Raw genomic sequence first — 16,266 nt, 5'->3', positions numbered from 1 at the left:
AGCTTGAGGCTGTTTCCTCTCGTCCTGTCACTCATTACTAGGGAGAAGAGACCGACCCCCACCTCGCTACAACCTCCTTTCAGGTAGTTGTAGAGAGCAATAAGGTCTCCCCTCCGCCTCCTTTTCTCCAGGCTAAACAACCCCAGTTCCCTCAGCCGCTCCTTGTAGGACTTGTGCTCTAGACCCTTCACCAGCTTCGTTGCCCTTCTCTGGACACACTCCAGCACCTCCATGTCCTTCTTGTAGTGAGGGGCCCGAAAGTGAACACAGTACTCGAGGTGCGGCCTCACCAGTGCCGAGTACAGGGGCACGATCACCTCCCTGGTCCTGCTGGCCACGCTATTCCTGATACAGGCCAGGATGCCATTGGCCCTCTTGGCCACCTGAGCACACTGCTGGCTCATGTTCAGGCAGCTGTGAACCAACACCCCCAGGTCCTTTTCCACCAGGCAGCTCTCCAGCCACTCCTCCCCCAGCCTGTAGCGTTGCATGGGGTTGTTGTGACCCAAGTGCAGGACTCGGCACTGAGCCTTGTTGAACCTCATCCAGTTGGCCCCGGCCCAACAATCCAGCCTGTCCAGGTCCCTCCGCAGGGCCTTCCTACCCTCCAGCAGATCGACACTTCCACCCAACTTTTATTTGTATGCTAGTTTATAAATCAATTAAGAGGAAGACTTGGGCACTGTTATATATAGATCAGTTAAAGCAATGATCAGAAATGCAAACACATATGCTAGCTTGTGGGATTTAAGCCCCCAAGTTGAAATCAGAGTTCACCCTTCTGAGGCATTAGGAGCATAGCTGTGCGCTGGAGACACTGGTGCTCACTGCAGAGACACATCCAGTAGCAACAAATATTCTGGCTCTCCCTGGAAGCAGTAGGAGTGCAGTCATTCTTATTTTCTTGGGTTAGACCAAACAGTGGTCTGCAGCTATTATGGGCTACTGCGAGGGGTGGATGTAGCTGTAGAGTTTAGGGAACAAGCTCGTACTGTGCGGATACACTGTATTGTGTTGTGCTGGTAATTGTCTACTGAAATATCTCTTTTTTATTTCCTAGTGTAGAAGAACCCGAAGATCCCTAATATGTTCTTGGGGTTGAATAGAAATTGCCCCTCTTGACAGATTATTGTGTAACATACGACTTTTTGTATTTTCCACGGAGATGCCTGGAACATGGTACAGGATTAAATGATTCTCAGTTCAGTGCAGTTGTACTGGTTCTGTCCTCCACCATTGTCTCATATTAACAGTTACTGTAAAAGAAACCAATAGTGACGTACTTTGATTTTTAGGTTTTGTATGTTCAAGGATCTGAAATAACCCGCTTAAGTAATTATGTTTATATTGACCCTTTTACATTCTTATTCAGTATTGTATTTTCTTTCTAGGCAGCCATAGTGCTGTGCCTGGATGTAGGCTTTACAATGAGCAATTCTGCCTCTGGTGAGGAGTCTTCACTTGAACAAGCCAAGAAGATTATGACAAAGTTCGTGCAGCGACAGGTACGTGTGACTTTACATGTGATTAAAAACGGTTAAAATGGAGAGGAAGCAATGACATCTGTGAAATGTTTTCCTCATTTATTAATAATTGAAATAAATGAGAAATGAGTAAGAATTAGTCCATTTTTATGCAGGAGTAACAGTATGAAAGAGTATGGCTCTTTGTTTCAACTGTACTTTTGTGGAGAAGTGGCAACTGGATTGCTCACTCTTTTTCTTTAGGGTAGTAGAAACTTTTAGGGGAAAAAAAGTACTCTTTCTCTAAAATGTTTCAACCTGCTTAAGATTTACCATACTGAAGACTCCTTTCAAGGACTGAGTCAGCCAATTTTACTTGTTTTATCCCAAATACCCTCATGTCAGTCTGTTAGTTTAATTATATCTAAATTCGTGAACTCTCTGTAAGATTACATTTTGGTAGGATAGCACTGAAAAAGCAAGAAGTAAATCCACTGTACTTGACATTGTTTCAAAGTTAGTTCAGATTGCTTGAGTCTGCCTAATGTAGTTGTATATGAATCTACCTGTGTTTTTGTACCTGTTCTGTGTTTTCTCTGTTTCCAGGTTTTTGCTGAGAGTAAAGATGAAGTTGCTGTAGTTTTGTTTGGCACAGATGGTACTACGAATGACCTCGCCAGGGGGGATCAGTACCAAAACATTACTGTACATAGGTCACTAATGCTACCAGATTTTGATCTGCTGGAAGATATTCAAGATGTGATTAAACCAGGCTCTGAACAAGCAGACTGTATCCTTTCGTTGTAGAGCTCTCTTTGATCTGATTCAGCTACATAGGAGACAGGAAGTTAGTGTTGTGAAATGGGCTCAGATTTGGCTCCGAAGTTGTAACTACTATCAGAGTTCAGCTAATTTGTGGTTGTAAGTTTGTTCAAAAGCAGATTAGCTGCTTTTTGACATTCTTCTAGGCTAGCAGATGGAGTCTTGGCCTTAGGGAATCATTGCTTTTATGAAGTGTTCTGTTAATTAAAGAGAACAAAGATAGCAATAATATAATTTTAGGCCTCAAATAAGGCATGTGGTTTTAAAAATAGTGTTGCAGAACTTGGTTTATGCTTTTTCATCAAATAAAAATATTATTTACAAAATATGTCACCAGAAGTACCAGAAGCCAGACAAGGCAGAATAGAGGTTTATCACATTGATTTCTACATAAAGTATTTCTAACGTTGCCAAATGTCACTTGCTGGTTTGAATGTTGTTCATATTTGAATGTATTCTGTTGTTAGTTGCATAAGGTGAACAGTTTTAAAAGAAGGCGATCTATATAATGTTCCTTTTTGTGTTTCATTTACATATTGTTCAACGTCCCGTGTTGTCTTCCCTCTTTCTGGCCATAAAGTGATTGTTGTGAGCTCTGTTCAGACTATCGACAAGAGCTGTTTCAGAGAAGTGTGCAGCCAGTCAGCTGTATCTTAGCAGAAGCAGAGTCATGTTCCTTCTTTGATGGGTGGGCAGGTTTGTGCACAGGGATAAAAATATGTTCTCAGTGAAAACTGTGGTAAGGAAGAAACTATCAAGAGATTGCCAGATGCAGATGTTTTGAAGGAAAACTCGCATGAGAAAATGGTATCATGTAGTGAAAGTACAAGTAAATTTTGTTTGTGGATTCAAAGTAACGTTGTAAAGATTAGATTGGTCTTTCATTGGACTTGAGCCTCCTCACTGACAGTTAAAATTTGGGCCCTGAAGTAGTCTTTTTACTGTTCCATCAGATAAATGGGGAAGAGACAAGATCACAAAACAGACAAGTTATATAGGAACCTCTTGCACAGTAGACTTTTGAAGAGTACTTGTCTCAAAAAATTGTTTGCTTGTTAACTAAAATGCATGTTTGTCAGTGTTTGGGAGGGTGAGAAAACAGAAGATTGTTTCCTAGGAAAAACACTTTTGTGACATGATTCATGTTCTAGATGAGATTTTTCTTAAATTCGCTTAGTTCTGGATGCAATTATTGTGTGTATGGACTTGCTTCAGAAGGAAACAATGTGAGTATGTAACCCAAAGCCTTTTACAGAATTCTGACCTTGCACTTCGGAGCCGATCTGATTTCTTGTCAGTATTAAATTTCCTATATTGTGTAAATATGGAAATGCTTTTTTAAAAAAAAAATTAAAACCAAACAATGCACTACAGGAGTCTGTCCCTGAAGAATCCCCAGGAGACATCTAGCTTCTCCAGACAATCTTAAGAGCTTTCTGATGCAACTGGGAACTTTACAGTAGATTAATGAGAATATTAATGCCATTATACAAGGCACAAAGACTTCACTTAGTGTCACATTTCTTGTGATCTCTTTTCAAAAAACATTAATTCAAATGCTAAAATACATAGAAAAGGGCTACCAAATTTATAAGGGTAATGGCATATCTTACAAAGAAAAAAAGAAAACAAAACTAGAAAGGTGAGTTTGTTCAGCCTAGCAACTTAAAGGCCCTTGGAGATAAAGTGGCTGTTTGTAAATATGCAGGGTGCGGGGGATAAGCGTGCAATAGGAAAAAACACTGTTCAAGCTGAAAGAAAATGTTGGCACAAGTGTTATAAAGTTGTCAATGAGTGGACAACTGGAAATGTGACTGTTTCTAGCACTTAGTGGACTGATGGTCCAGGGAAAGGAAGACAGCCTTAATTCCTCTCAAAACAGAGATTAAACATGTTGTTAAAAACATTATATGATCTAATTGTGAATGCAGAACACTAGACTTAGTGATGTGATTTGTATTTTTATGATTGAAGTCTAATCAGCATGGAGAGCTGTATCAATTTAACAGTTAAAACCGTGTTGTGAATTAAAATCACTGTATTTATGGCAGTATAACCTTGAATACCTATAGAGCAACTGCTTTTGTTATCTTGTGGGTAAGTTGCTTGTACGCGCCAAACCCTTTGATATGGAGTTTACCTTCAGTTGAGAAACTACTATTGGGTAAAAATTCAAGAAAATCACCCTTATGCTTGAATACCCAGATAAAAACTATATCAGTGTAACTGAATTTTGTTCTGTAGCTGGTAGAACTTTCTGATGTTTATTGTTACTACTTCTTAGCGTATTAAGTAGGCTTTAAAGTCCATCTTATCCAATGAATCTACTGAATTAGCTTACTAAAATGGAACCCCTGCCAGCAACAGTAATTTAAAATACATTTTCCATTTTCACAGGGACGGACTTATAGCTGCAAAGGAAATATCCAGTATAATCAATAAACAACCTAACATATTTTATTAGCATTTCATCTACATTGGTGAAAATTGGCAGAATTCCATTCATTTAGGTGTAGTTAGTGATTTATACAGTCACAGGGCTAGGGTCCTCAATTTTAGGGGTTAGGAGTGAGTAGGGGGAATCATATAAAGAAAAAAACTAACCATTAATAATATGAGCAGTGATAGAACAACTTCTATTGATTAGGTTGCTTTGTTTATTTTTTTTTTTTTACAAGTATATTACTTTGGTAAAGCTTCAATTTTGTAAGGAAAGAATTAGAAAACTGCCTTCTAGATATTTCTGATATATGTAAATATTCTTTTTGTATTTTAAGAGGAAAGAAATACGAGAAGAGACACATTGAACTGTTTACGGACCTTAGTAGTCCTGTCAGTGAGGATCAGCTGGAAATTATCATTGCTAACTTGAAGAAAACAGGAATTTCACTTCAGTTTTTGTAAGTATGGAAGTGGCTGTTGTACACTGTGCCGTTTTTTAAAGGGAAATTATTATTCTTTCTCAGTAACAATCTTGAAAGAGCTGGTGAATTGTTGGTGTATTGTTTCTATAGAGGTGTATCAGTATGTAATATGATTGTTATAAGTACTTATATCAATTACACATGCCATGAATTCCAGTTATGAACCAAGTCCCCTTGATTAAGTGATGTGCAAATACATGTTAAGATGATGGCTGCTTCTCCAGTTAAGCTTATAGCTTAGAGCCAAAGTCTAAAATTGGAGACAAAAGATGTATATAAGCAGAGAAGTGGGAAACAATGAGCCAGAAATAGCCTCAGAAGCAGTGGATTTGTCACAGCAGCAGCCTAAATCCTTTTAGGTAAGGGAGTTACTGGGAAGAAATAACGAGGTAGTGTTGCAGTGTTTGTAGACTGATTCTGGTGTCAGTAGAAAAGCAAGTCTGAAGAGAAGGGTTATATTCACAGCGATGGGCTTGGAAAATATAAGTGGAAAATGGAAGCGATGTCTTACATGTTATGACAGGAATCCCTTGGCCATCTTGGTATAGGCATTGATCAGAAGAATCAATGGTGGTGCTGAGATCTGTATTAGTTGTTGCACGTGATGGTGACATAGGAAGCTATAGGCCTTCTAGGAGGAATTTATTTAAAAGCAAAACTTTGTGTTAATGTTAATGTTTGCTGTTTATAACAAATAATTTCACAGGAGAAAGTTAAAGCCACAGTTTTACTTCTGACAGTTTTAATATTTACTTTCACCTAGATCCAGCATTCTGTAAGGAGCAATGTTGTGAACTTGATAAATTCATTAAAGGCATTTGTGGACCCACCTGCAAGATGACAGAGGGGTTAGGTAGGAAAGTGTGACTGAAAATCGTGGGCTGATCCTCCACAGAAAAATTCTTTTTTGCCTGTGCTTGGGAGAGACTGAATGTAAAAAAAGTCAGACTACTCTCAGGTTCTGTCTACGCAGCAAAAGAAGGTATGCTTGCAACGTGCCTTGACATGCCCTCTCTAGGTTATTGGGGCTATTGTTGGTGCTAGAGGCAGCGGAGACACAATACCATGAACCTGAACGTGCTGCCAGCCAGAGTTACGTCTTTCAGAGACCTGGTATTTAGCCCCTGCTACCTTGTCTCCATACCTATAGTTTGCAATGCAGACTAGCACAGATGTTAACACCACAAGTTAACGTTGCAGTTTTATTCTGTGAGATTTCTGATACATCTTTACGTTTTCTTTGTTTGTAACAGACCAAAGGAGAAGCCCCATGGCTAATAGAAGCACTAGGGAAATGTTGGTGTTATAGTATCAACTGTGGATTTACACCCTGTCTCCCAACCACACGAGCAAACGATGCTTTGAGAAATACATGTCCAAATGTAAAATACTCAGGATACTGGTTTAAAAATAATTTCTTGCTAAACCTTGTATTTTTGTTATAACCCATGGTTCCATCTCTTATGCCCTGTTTATTGGTTAGGTTGTAACTTGTAGCAGATAGTTGGTTTTCCTCCCTGTTTTCGAGTGCCAAGCACATGCTGAGCACTGTGTAGCTTTGAGTATTGCACAGTTCTCATCACAGGAGTCTCTAAGCACTGTATAATGAAAGTAATCTAACTTTTATGTATCAGAGGTTTGAAGCTTTTTGCTCTTGTAAGAGCTTTAAAATACAGTTTGTCTTTGTCAGTGGATGCTGCTTCCTAAAAAGGTACCAAACAGTTTGCTGAAGTTTGATCTTTAATTCTGCTGTATGTGACATTGTTGTGCATATTGTTAACTCTGCTTATTGTATGTTGCTCCACAGATAAGTTTAGTGAGGACTAATGAGGTGAAAGTAAGGTAGAAATCTGTAGGCTGCTTTTTTGAAAACATAGTACAATGCTAAAATTCTTTTACTTTGTGGAAATGTGGTAAAAGGTATCATGTGGTTCATTCAAAATTGTATCAGATGAAAGATTTGAAAAATCTGCAGTCATTGTCAGGGGCACAGAGTAGAGGATCTTAGACATCTCTCTTTTCTGTGGTTATTATACTTAGTTAACTCTGTTATATTTTGAAGAGCAGCAAAATAATTTTATCTGTAACCCCTGGCTGAATTTTTAAATCTGATTCTTGAAGTGCAGAAAAATGTGTCATCTTCAGTCAGAAATTCACCTAGTGTTGTAAGCTATTAAAATCTCAAAGAGTAACACTTATTCCAGAAATACCTAATAGCCCCACTGCCGAGAAAGTCCCGTTTGCTGGCATTTAGAGCCGATACAGAATCACAGGCCTGGAATGGCCTTTAACAAATCATCTGGAGCAATCTTGTACTTCAAACTGTGTCAGTTGTATGTATGTCATTGCTGAGTGCTGTTTGTCTAATCTTTTTATAAAGATTTCCAGTGATGGAGACTCTTCTGTCTTCTCAGGCAGTTGGTTTTAGAGGTTATGGTTTGTAATGCCTTTACCAGGTTTTTGAATATCTGACCTGACTCCATGATGTAATTTGAATGCAGGCTGAATATGAAGAACCAATTGTTCCCTTCCTCTCTGCAACAGTCTTTTACATTTAAGACTGTCTTGCCATCTGACTCTCATCTCTGCAGGCTTTATTTTGTTCAATCTTTTTTCATAGATCTTGTTTTCTAATCATCATCATCTTTACTCCCTAATCCCTTCCTGTATGTGGACATCTTTATTGACATATGATGCCGAGAACTGGTGCAGCACTCTGGTCAGGATGTTACCAATGCCAAGTAGACCTGAAATACTACTTCATGTGTTTCGCAAGCCATGTGGCTCGTTATACATCTGACTGCAGCTAGATAAAAATTGTTGATCCTGATACAGTTTTTGTTTTGGTTTTGGTAGGTTATTTTAATTAAGAAGAAAGTCAAACTAACTGCTTCTACCTGTGTTCTTAGTCTGCCATTTCCAGTGGATGTTGATGATGGATGTGGAAATACAAGTGCCAGTGTACATCCTCAAATGCACAGAAACTCTTTTCCAAGAAAGGGTTTAACTGAGCAACAGAAGAAAGGCATTGATGTGGTGAGGAAACTGATGCATACCTTGGACGAAGGAGGAGGGCTGGAAGAAATTTATACTTTCAGGTAAACTTGGCTAATCCTCTTTATCACACTGTAAATTTACTTTCTAATTTCTTCCCCAAAAGATGAAATGAATTAAGTAATCAGTCACTTGGCTTCCAGTTTCACTGAAGTCAGTGAATTTTATAATTTATTGTACACTCAGTCCCTTTCAAACAGCTGCTTCAGTGGCTTTAGAATAGGTAGAAAAGCTTACAGATTTCAGTGAAAAATGAACTTTCTATTCTGTATTTCTATATCTGTATTTAAAGAAAAAAATAAGTTTTCTTCTATTTTTACTGTTGGTGTTGATTTTGGAGAGAATGTTTCTATAAATGAGATTTCAAAAGCATGTTTTGGAAAGAGTTGGAGTTTGTGACATAGTGCAGGTAGAAGCTTTGCATTTAATGGTAGCCCTTGTTCCTTGGTCTCAGACTTCTGTTAGCTCACTAGTTTATCAAACTCCCACAAATGTATTGAGTTATGTTGTTTGTTGAATCCTGCCCTTTAATCACAGACTACTATGCCAAACAAGATACTTTTTTAGCAGCATTCCTAATGCAAGAGTTGGAAGATGTTTTTTCTTTTCATGTTTCCCCAATGAAAGAATAAAAATGTATGTGTGTCTCTGAAAAACTGTAGCTGATGATATATCCAAGACTTTTCCACATAGGTGTTGTCTTAGTTGGGAAACAAGCAAAATGCATCTGTGTACCTTATAAAAGTCTGATTTTATTGTCTTAGTAGCTCTATCCTATAATTATGAAATGTGATCTTTACACAACGTGTTTTTCAGGAAACTGAGTAGACCATAGCTGTAATGTGATTATCAAGTGTAATTTTTAGATGAGTCTGTGGTTTAACCCCAGCCAGCAACTGAGCACCACACAGCCACTCACTCACTCCCTGCCCCAACCCCCCGGTGGGATGGGGGAGAGAATTAGAAGGGTGAAAGTGAGAAAACTCATGGGTTGAGATAAGAACAGTTTAATAATTGAAGTAAAATAAAATAGAATAGTAGTAATAGTAGTAGTAGTAGTAGTAGTAATGATAATATAATACAATAATAATATACAAAGCAAGTGATATGCTATATAATTGCTCACCACCCGCCGACTGATGCCCAGCATGTCCCCGAGCAGCGATCGCTGCCCCACGGCCAGCTCCCCCCGTTTATATACTGAGCATGACGCCATACGGTACGGCATAGCCCTTTGGCCAGTCTGGGTCAGCTGTCCTGGCTGTGCCCCCTCCCAGCTTCTTGTGCACCGGGCAGCGCATGGGAAGCTGAAAAGTCCTGGACTTCCTGTAAGCACTACTGAGCAACCACTAAACCATCAGTGTGTTATCAACATTACTCTCATACTAAATCCGAAACAAAGCGCTATACCAGCTACTAGGAAGAAAATTAACTCTATCCCAGCTGAAACCAGGACAATGAGGTACCTATAGGTTTGCATGCTGTTGTTATTCATTGTCTTATTTGTGAGATTTCATTCCCTCACCCTGACCAACTGATCTGCTTTGCACCTCAGCAGCCAGTTAAACTGTTGTTTGAGCATAGTGTGGGTTAGGGAAGAAACGTATCACTGTGTATGTGTTCCATACTAGTCAACAGAGCAGTCTGAGTCTCTAGAAAAAAGCAGGCTTTGTCATTGCATCAAAACACTGCACAGAAAAGCAGTATCTTTCCAGGCCCGTTTATCCTTTATGATAATCCATATGCATGAAGCTACTATGTGGCTCGGCCCCTTCTTTATATTTTTTTTTTCTTTATTGCAGGCTCTTGCTGCTGTATAAGCTGTCTTTGTGCCATGCTTTCAGGGGAAATCCAAAATCTTTGGATAAATAGGCATTTGACTAATAGATTAAAGCTTTAGTTTTTTCAGAATATGTGAGGTTTTAGATGCAGTTAAGTTGCTTATCAAGCTTTCAGAAGTCAGCCTTGCAAATCTGTCATGATAATTTACCAACTTAGATACACTCTTGTCACAGATGAGTGGTTAGGTTGCTTGAAGGATCACCGTCAAAGATATTTGCAAATAGTGATTTTAATATAAATCTATAAAAGTGTGATTTAACAAAGTTCGATGGCAAGGTTCACTCTATAACTTATTAAATGAATGAAATATATATATCTAAAGAGAAAGAAAGAGGAAATTGAGTTAGAAGAAAATACAAGGAGGGAAAGGGAGCCCTCCCATTGAGTCACGAGGTTCAGAATGGACCCCCTTGCTTTCTAAACTCCTTCTCAGAGAGAGCCTAGGTGCGGCTGCATCCAGTCCTAGTCTCCAACTCGGTCAACGGTTTATATCTAAGGATTATATGTATTTAGCAGCAGTTTAAGGTTTGTTCACAGTAAGGGGAGAATCACAGAAATTTAGCAGTAACTAATAATTGGTTAATCTAGCATCTACAAAGTGATTAAATGAGGTTTACTACAATATTTGAATCAATTCACACACACACACAAGGCCTAATAAAGGTATCTAGTAATTTATCGCGAGTTTGATGAAATATTCACTATATGCGCATAATAATTGGTTAATCTACCATCTAAAGGGACCTGTTAAAATTCCCTCGGGTTTAGTGAAAATGCAATATGCTCAGATAAAGGTACCTGGCAAAAATTCCCCTTGAGTTCAGTGAAATACTCACTTCAAATGATTGTCTCAATGGGTGAAAGTCGAGCCTCAAGGAGCAAAGGGTGCTGGAGATCAGCCCAGGTCCTGGTGCCAGGCCTCTGTATGCAAACTTAAGAGTTTGCAGCTCAGAGAGGCATCCCACTCGGAGGGAGACACTGGCACAGCCCGCTGCCGTCCAGAAGAGTGCAAAGGGTCTCACTTGGTACTGCTGGTTTATAGGGTCACGAGATGATTGACTTTAGGCATTGGTAAATTTCCATCCTGTTTTCACAATCCAGGTTGGAAATCGCTAAAGTTCTCAAAAATTCCAGTGATGCTGGTACAGATCCTCCTGAGTTACAACCCAGATAAGATATGCCCCAAGGCTGTTGGGGGCAGCTGGTACAGATGTAAAACATGTTTCGAAGTTGTCAGGGGGCGGCTGGCTCCCTGGTACAGACAGTGCTGCTCCCACCTTGGCCACGTAGGAGTTTCTGATACGGTCAAGGGACGCTTAACCACCAAACTCGTTACGCAAAGGCCAAGTTTTGATGGGAGTTACTGGGACTGTAAAGCAGTCCAGGAAGGTGGGGGGGTGTGCACCACCACAACTCTCTGTTTTCCTATATTCATTATTCGTGCTGGTAAAAGTATTTCAACTCTTGTGAAAATAAATTAGTCATGCCAGGAAAGTAAGTGAGGAAATTCTGTTGTATTGTTTTAGGGTTTGATATTCTGACTGTCAGACAGGAGATACTTCTGCTGCCTCTGCGTTTTGGGGGAAGGGATTGGAGAGCAGAGGAGAAAAGACATGTTTTTAAAATACAAGTTGAAATATGCATTTGCTAGGGTTTTATGGGCTGAGTCTTCTTTGATAACAGGGAGCTTTTTTCTTCTATAAATATAAGAAATTAAAGGATAGAGTTAATAAATTGAGCTTAAATGACATTTTTAGGCATTTGACACTTAGGTATTTGATTTTCACATTCATCCTGGAATGTATGTGTTGCATTAGTTTTAATGATGTAGTAACAGGTTCTTTTTAAAAATCCTATATTGGTGTCTCTATTGCCAGAAAAAGTAATTTTTCCTCCCTTCCTTCCTTTCCCCAAGGAAAAAAAAATAAAAAAAAGGAACAACGTTTCTCTCATTATAAAAACCCCAGTGCATTTTCTCCTTTCATTGTGCTTCTGTTAAAATTTTTAAAAAAACCCTGCTCATCCTAAGAAAGTTGAAAAGTAGAATATCAAGTTGAATTCTGTACTAATGTTTTTAGGAGTTGATCTTAATTTCTGCCAGACAAGTGCTTTAATCAAGAGAGAGGTAGATTTTGGGTTTTATCATCATGTGAAAAAGGTGAGGTGAACACTGTTTTATCTGTGCTTCGTCATGCAGTAAAAAAATTTTATGAGCACTTTCTCTGCACTGGAATTTTATAGTAAAATAGCTGACAACAGTTTGTATTAGCTGAAAGCTATTCTGGGGTCCAAGCCTATTTGATTTCACAATAATACATTATAAATTACTTTTACTGTCAATTTTTAATTTTTGGACTCCATTGCTTAAAGATATGCAACTGAGTTAACACTTTTTAGTACAAAATTATTACAGTTCCTTTTTTCTGTGTTATATGAACTTGTATATATGCTGTTTAGGCTAGAAATATTCAAAGTAACTTGTTTCACTCTAACTGAATGCCCTGAAAATAATGAGTTCATTAGTACTGTATAAAAAAAAAGTGTCAAAAGTTAATTACCACACAAACAAAATCCCGTTAATTGAAACGGGATTCTTTATTTCTTCACCTCCACTGCAGAAAACATTTTACCACTTAGAGAAGCCTTTTCTAATTTGGGTTGTTCAGCTAACTACGTGCCCTAATTGGGTGAGCACAGATAAATGTAAAATGCTTAATAAGCAATTGTGTAGTTTCCTCACAAGACGTAGCATACTGTCTTAAGCCCTAATGTCACACCATCACAAAGGCTCGAGATGGGAATAATCTACTGTACCGCCTCTGTTTTTCATTCTCTTTCCTGACAATAGTTAATGACAAGATTATTCATGCGGTTTATTTTCTGATGCTTTATGCAGTCTAAGCTGAAACAATTGGACTCCTGCGTCTCCTTGAAGAGAGTGTATTGTCTGTAATATCTTATTACAGTTCACCAGAGTTCATTTCTGTTTTCCTGATTCCTTCATTTAGAGAGAGCCTGGAGCGTCTTTCAATGTTTAAGAAAATAGAAAGAAGACCTACGGCTTGGCCCTGCCAGCTCACTATTGGTTCTAATTTGTCTATAAGGATTGTGGCCTATAAATCAGTAAGTTCATAAAATCATATGGTTTAGTGTATTTTGGCAGCAAGTTAGGTGCAGCTGCATGTTTTTTTCCTTAAAGCTAAGAAAATAAAAGATAAAACAACATCCAAAATAATTATGGTAGAGATTTTATGTGCATAGAAGCCAGTACATCTAAAACTGTGGTTCCCACAGCAACTCTAACTTCATCATATTGTACACATATGTTAAAGAGCTAAAATTCACAATGTACAGAAATAGAAGTAATTGCCATCTATGCTGTGACACTTAATGGTATTGAAGTTGATGAACCTGATTAAGAATGTTGCAATTGTGTGAAGCTTTCCATTCGGCATCAGTGGTATGTCTGCAGCTCAATGAGACTTAATATATATTTCTTAAGCCGTAGGCATGAGAGGAATTATGCACATGTGTATGTAAAATGGTGGTTGTAAATGTTTTACCGGCTATTGTTTCAAGTCTCATCTATTGTTATTTCAGATTTGGAAAAAAAGGTATATTTTTTCAGCTTGTTTGCTTTATACTGTTTGGAAGAGCTTGTGTACAGTCTGTTTCCCTTACAGTTTATATGGGTTCTTCAGACAGTGCTAGCAAGAAGTAAGTGTATTTAAACAGAAAATGTGCAAAATTGCAGTTATTGAATAATTAATAGGTAACTATGGAGTGTGGCAGCATTGAGGGATCTGGTGAGATGGAGATTAATCGATTTGTTATTTGAACCCAAGACTAAGAGTCTTGCCAGTATTGCAACGTTTCAGGAAGATGTATTATGAAGTTTAAATATATCTGATTTCTGAGAGATAGTCATACTAGCCTTGAAAGAGATCTCTGCTGCCAACTTGCTATTTATACTTATTCATAATTTTTTTTATTAGGATATTGTGCCAGACCTGTACAAATACACAGTAAGAGTCCCCTCCCAAAGGTGTTCACACACAAAATAAATGAAGCTTGGGAGAGTAAGCAACGTGAACCGAGTGACTAGCCTGAGGTCATACAGCAGCTGGATCAGAGCTAGGAATACACTTGTGATATCTACGGACATAATCTATTCAATCTTTTCTGTTTTCTGCCCAGTTCTCCATTTTTCTTCTTATTCACTAAGAATACAATCAATTTCACTTAAGTAGAGAGAAAAGAAAGCATTTTACTTTCACTGTAGTTGGGAAACATTCACTCATTGCAGATATTTATTCCTTCTTTTCCTTCCCAGTCCCATAATGCAACTGGGATCTTTTTCTGCCTTTTGGGGAAGTTGCAGTAACATAGGGTGTTTTTATCCTGTAGTGTAGTAAGCCTGATGCAAAACTTGGGCAAACAAGCTGAATGAGCATTGAGTCTTCTTGTATATTTAACATATATCTTAATGCTTTGTCAAAAGCGTTTATGTAGGTGGAAGAATTAAAATACATAGCAAGCAAGTTACATGTTATGCTGTCACTAAAAGTCTTCCACAAATTACTTAGCCCGTGACTTTAATGAATAACCAAGACAAGTATGCAGTCAATATGATATAGTTCATGTGTTAGGTCTCATACAGATGAAACTGCTGAAAGCACTGTGGTAGCAGTCAGAGATGCATATTTGGGGCTGTCGTTATTAGTCCCTTATTGGCAAAATAATGCAGCACTTGGTCTAAGAATTTTTTGCGTGTTCTGGTAAGCATTCTGGATCCCACTGAAATGTTAAACATTGCTTCTCTTTGAATTCTCATATAAAGGTGACAGAAGAGAAAGTAAAAAAAATTTGGACAGTTGTGGATGCTAAAACCCTCAGGAGAGATGATGTGCAAAAAGAAACTGTTTACTGCTTGAATGATGATGATGAGACAGAGGTTCAGAAAGATGATACTATTCAAGGTATGACTTCTTTGTGTGCACCCTGAAGACAAACCAAAGATAATGGCTTGTACTCTTAAATCACCTAAGTGCCTTTTAGTTTTATACTTTGAAGCCTAGCTGTGATCGTAGAATGTAAGCTCTGTAAGCTGATGGAACACAGAGACTTGTTATGTGAGACTCTTTGTCTTCACATGTTTTAAAACGTCTTACCTTTGCCAGTAATAGGAATAATAATAATACCACCAGGTGGAACTTGGAAGGCACTACAGCTAACTGAACTGTATTCTGTGGAGGACCATACCTCAGGTATCTAGTGAGCAGTGCTGCTACCCTCTATTCTGTTTTCAAATCTTAGTTGTACTGATAACATGAATACTTTCATAACACAGCTTTTTTCTAGATAAGCAACTGCTCTAGATATTCTGCAACTGGGAAGATGAAGCCATTAAAGGAAGGTTTAGTGTTCAAGAGTCTATTAGCTTTGCTGTTTAAATTCCGTAACAGGTTGAATCTGAAGTAGTGGTATACAAAATGCTTCTTTTATAACCTTCAGCTTCTTTCTGAGTGGATTAAATTCCTCAGAAGACTAAAGGCCCCAGAAACAGTATGAAAGTCTACTTTTTAAAAATGGAGTTAAGTAAATATGTTTAATTTTTTGCAATTATATAGATATGGTTTGTTACTGATTTTTTTCTTTCCTTTGCTGTTTCAACCCCACACAAGTAGGGCAAGTGTATTAACTATAAAGGGCAGAACTATTCAGATAACAGTATAGAAAGTGCTGTCAAATGAATAAAATAAATTGAAAAATGAATATAAATACTGTATTTTTTAATTTAACCTCTTTAAATTGTAGCAATCACAGGTGTTTTGTAGCAGTAGCAGATAAAAATGTCCCAACAACAGTGTCATTTTCTTTGTTTCTTTAAGCAGTAATGATAGTTAAAAGCTAGTAGTCTATTTATGTTTTATAACTTCAAAACTTTTAGTGAAATAAAATTCCATTTTTTATACTGAATATATTTTGAAGCGTTTGTGACCATTCTCTGCTGATGTCCTAACTGCCTAAGTTGGTGAGTGGTTGCAGGGTACTACTAAACAGAAGCAATGAACAGTTCAATGTGAACAAAAGAGACCACAAATTTCTCTATCAATGGTGTGATATTTCTTACACCTAAAGAGCTGCTGATACCTCATGGA

General features: G+C 38.0%; 1 protein-coding gene across 7 annotated transcripts in view; it reads left to right on the top strand.

The window, feature by feature from the left end:
* The window catches only part of XRCC5 (X-ray repair cross complementing 5), a gene marked incomplete at its 3' end in the record, with an annotated part of 57,480 nt that overhangs the window by 2,727 nt on the left and 38,487 nt on the right, over nt 1-16,266 (top strand). For all 7 annotated transcript variants that reach the window (XR_014228381.1, XR_014228382.1, XR_014228383.1 and 4 more), the window contains exons 2-8: nt 1,392-1,505; nt 2,070-2,253; nt 3,463-3,511; nt 5,063-5,185; nt 8,119-8,307; nt 13,114-13,228; nt 14,946-15,084. Coding sequence is in view for 3 of the 7 variants with exons in the window: in XM_082314134.1 (XP_082170260.1) it covers nt 1,392-1,505; nt 2,070-2,253; nt 3,463-3,511; nt 5,063-5,185; nt 8,119-8,307; nt 13,114-13,228; nt 14,946-15,084 (913 nt within the window). The remainder of the gene's footprint in view (nt 1-1,391; nt 1,506-2,069; nt 2,254-3,462; nt 3,512-5,062; nt 5,186-8,118; nt 8,308-13,113; nt 13,229-14,945; nt 15,085-16,266) is intronic.

Source organism: Platalea leucorodia, assembly GCF_965183815.1.
Source record: "Platalea leucorodia genome assembly, chromosome: 5".
NCBI classification, from domain to species: domain Eukaryota; kingdom Metazoa; phylum Chordata; class Aves; order Pelecaniformes; family Threskiornithidae; genus Platalea; species Platalea leucorodia.
The sequence above is the reverse complement of the archived record's forward strand: the minus strand, read 5'-3'. Positions and strand labels throughout refer to the sequence as shown.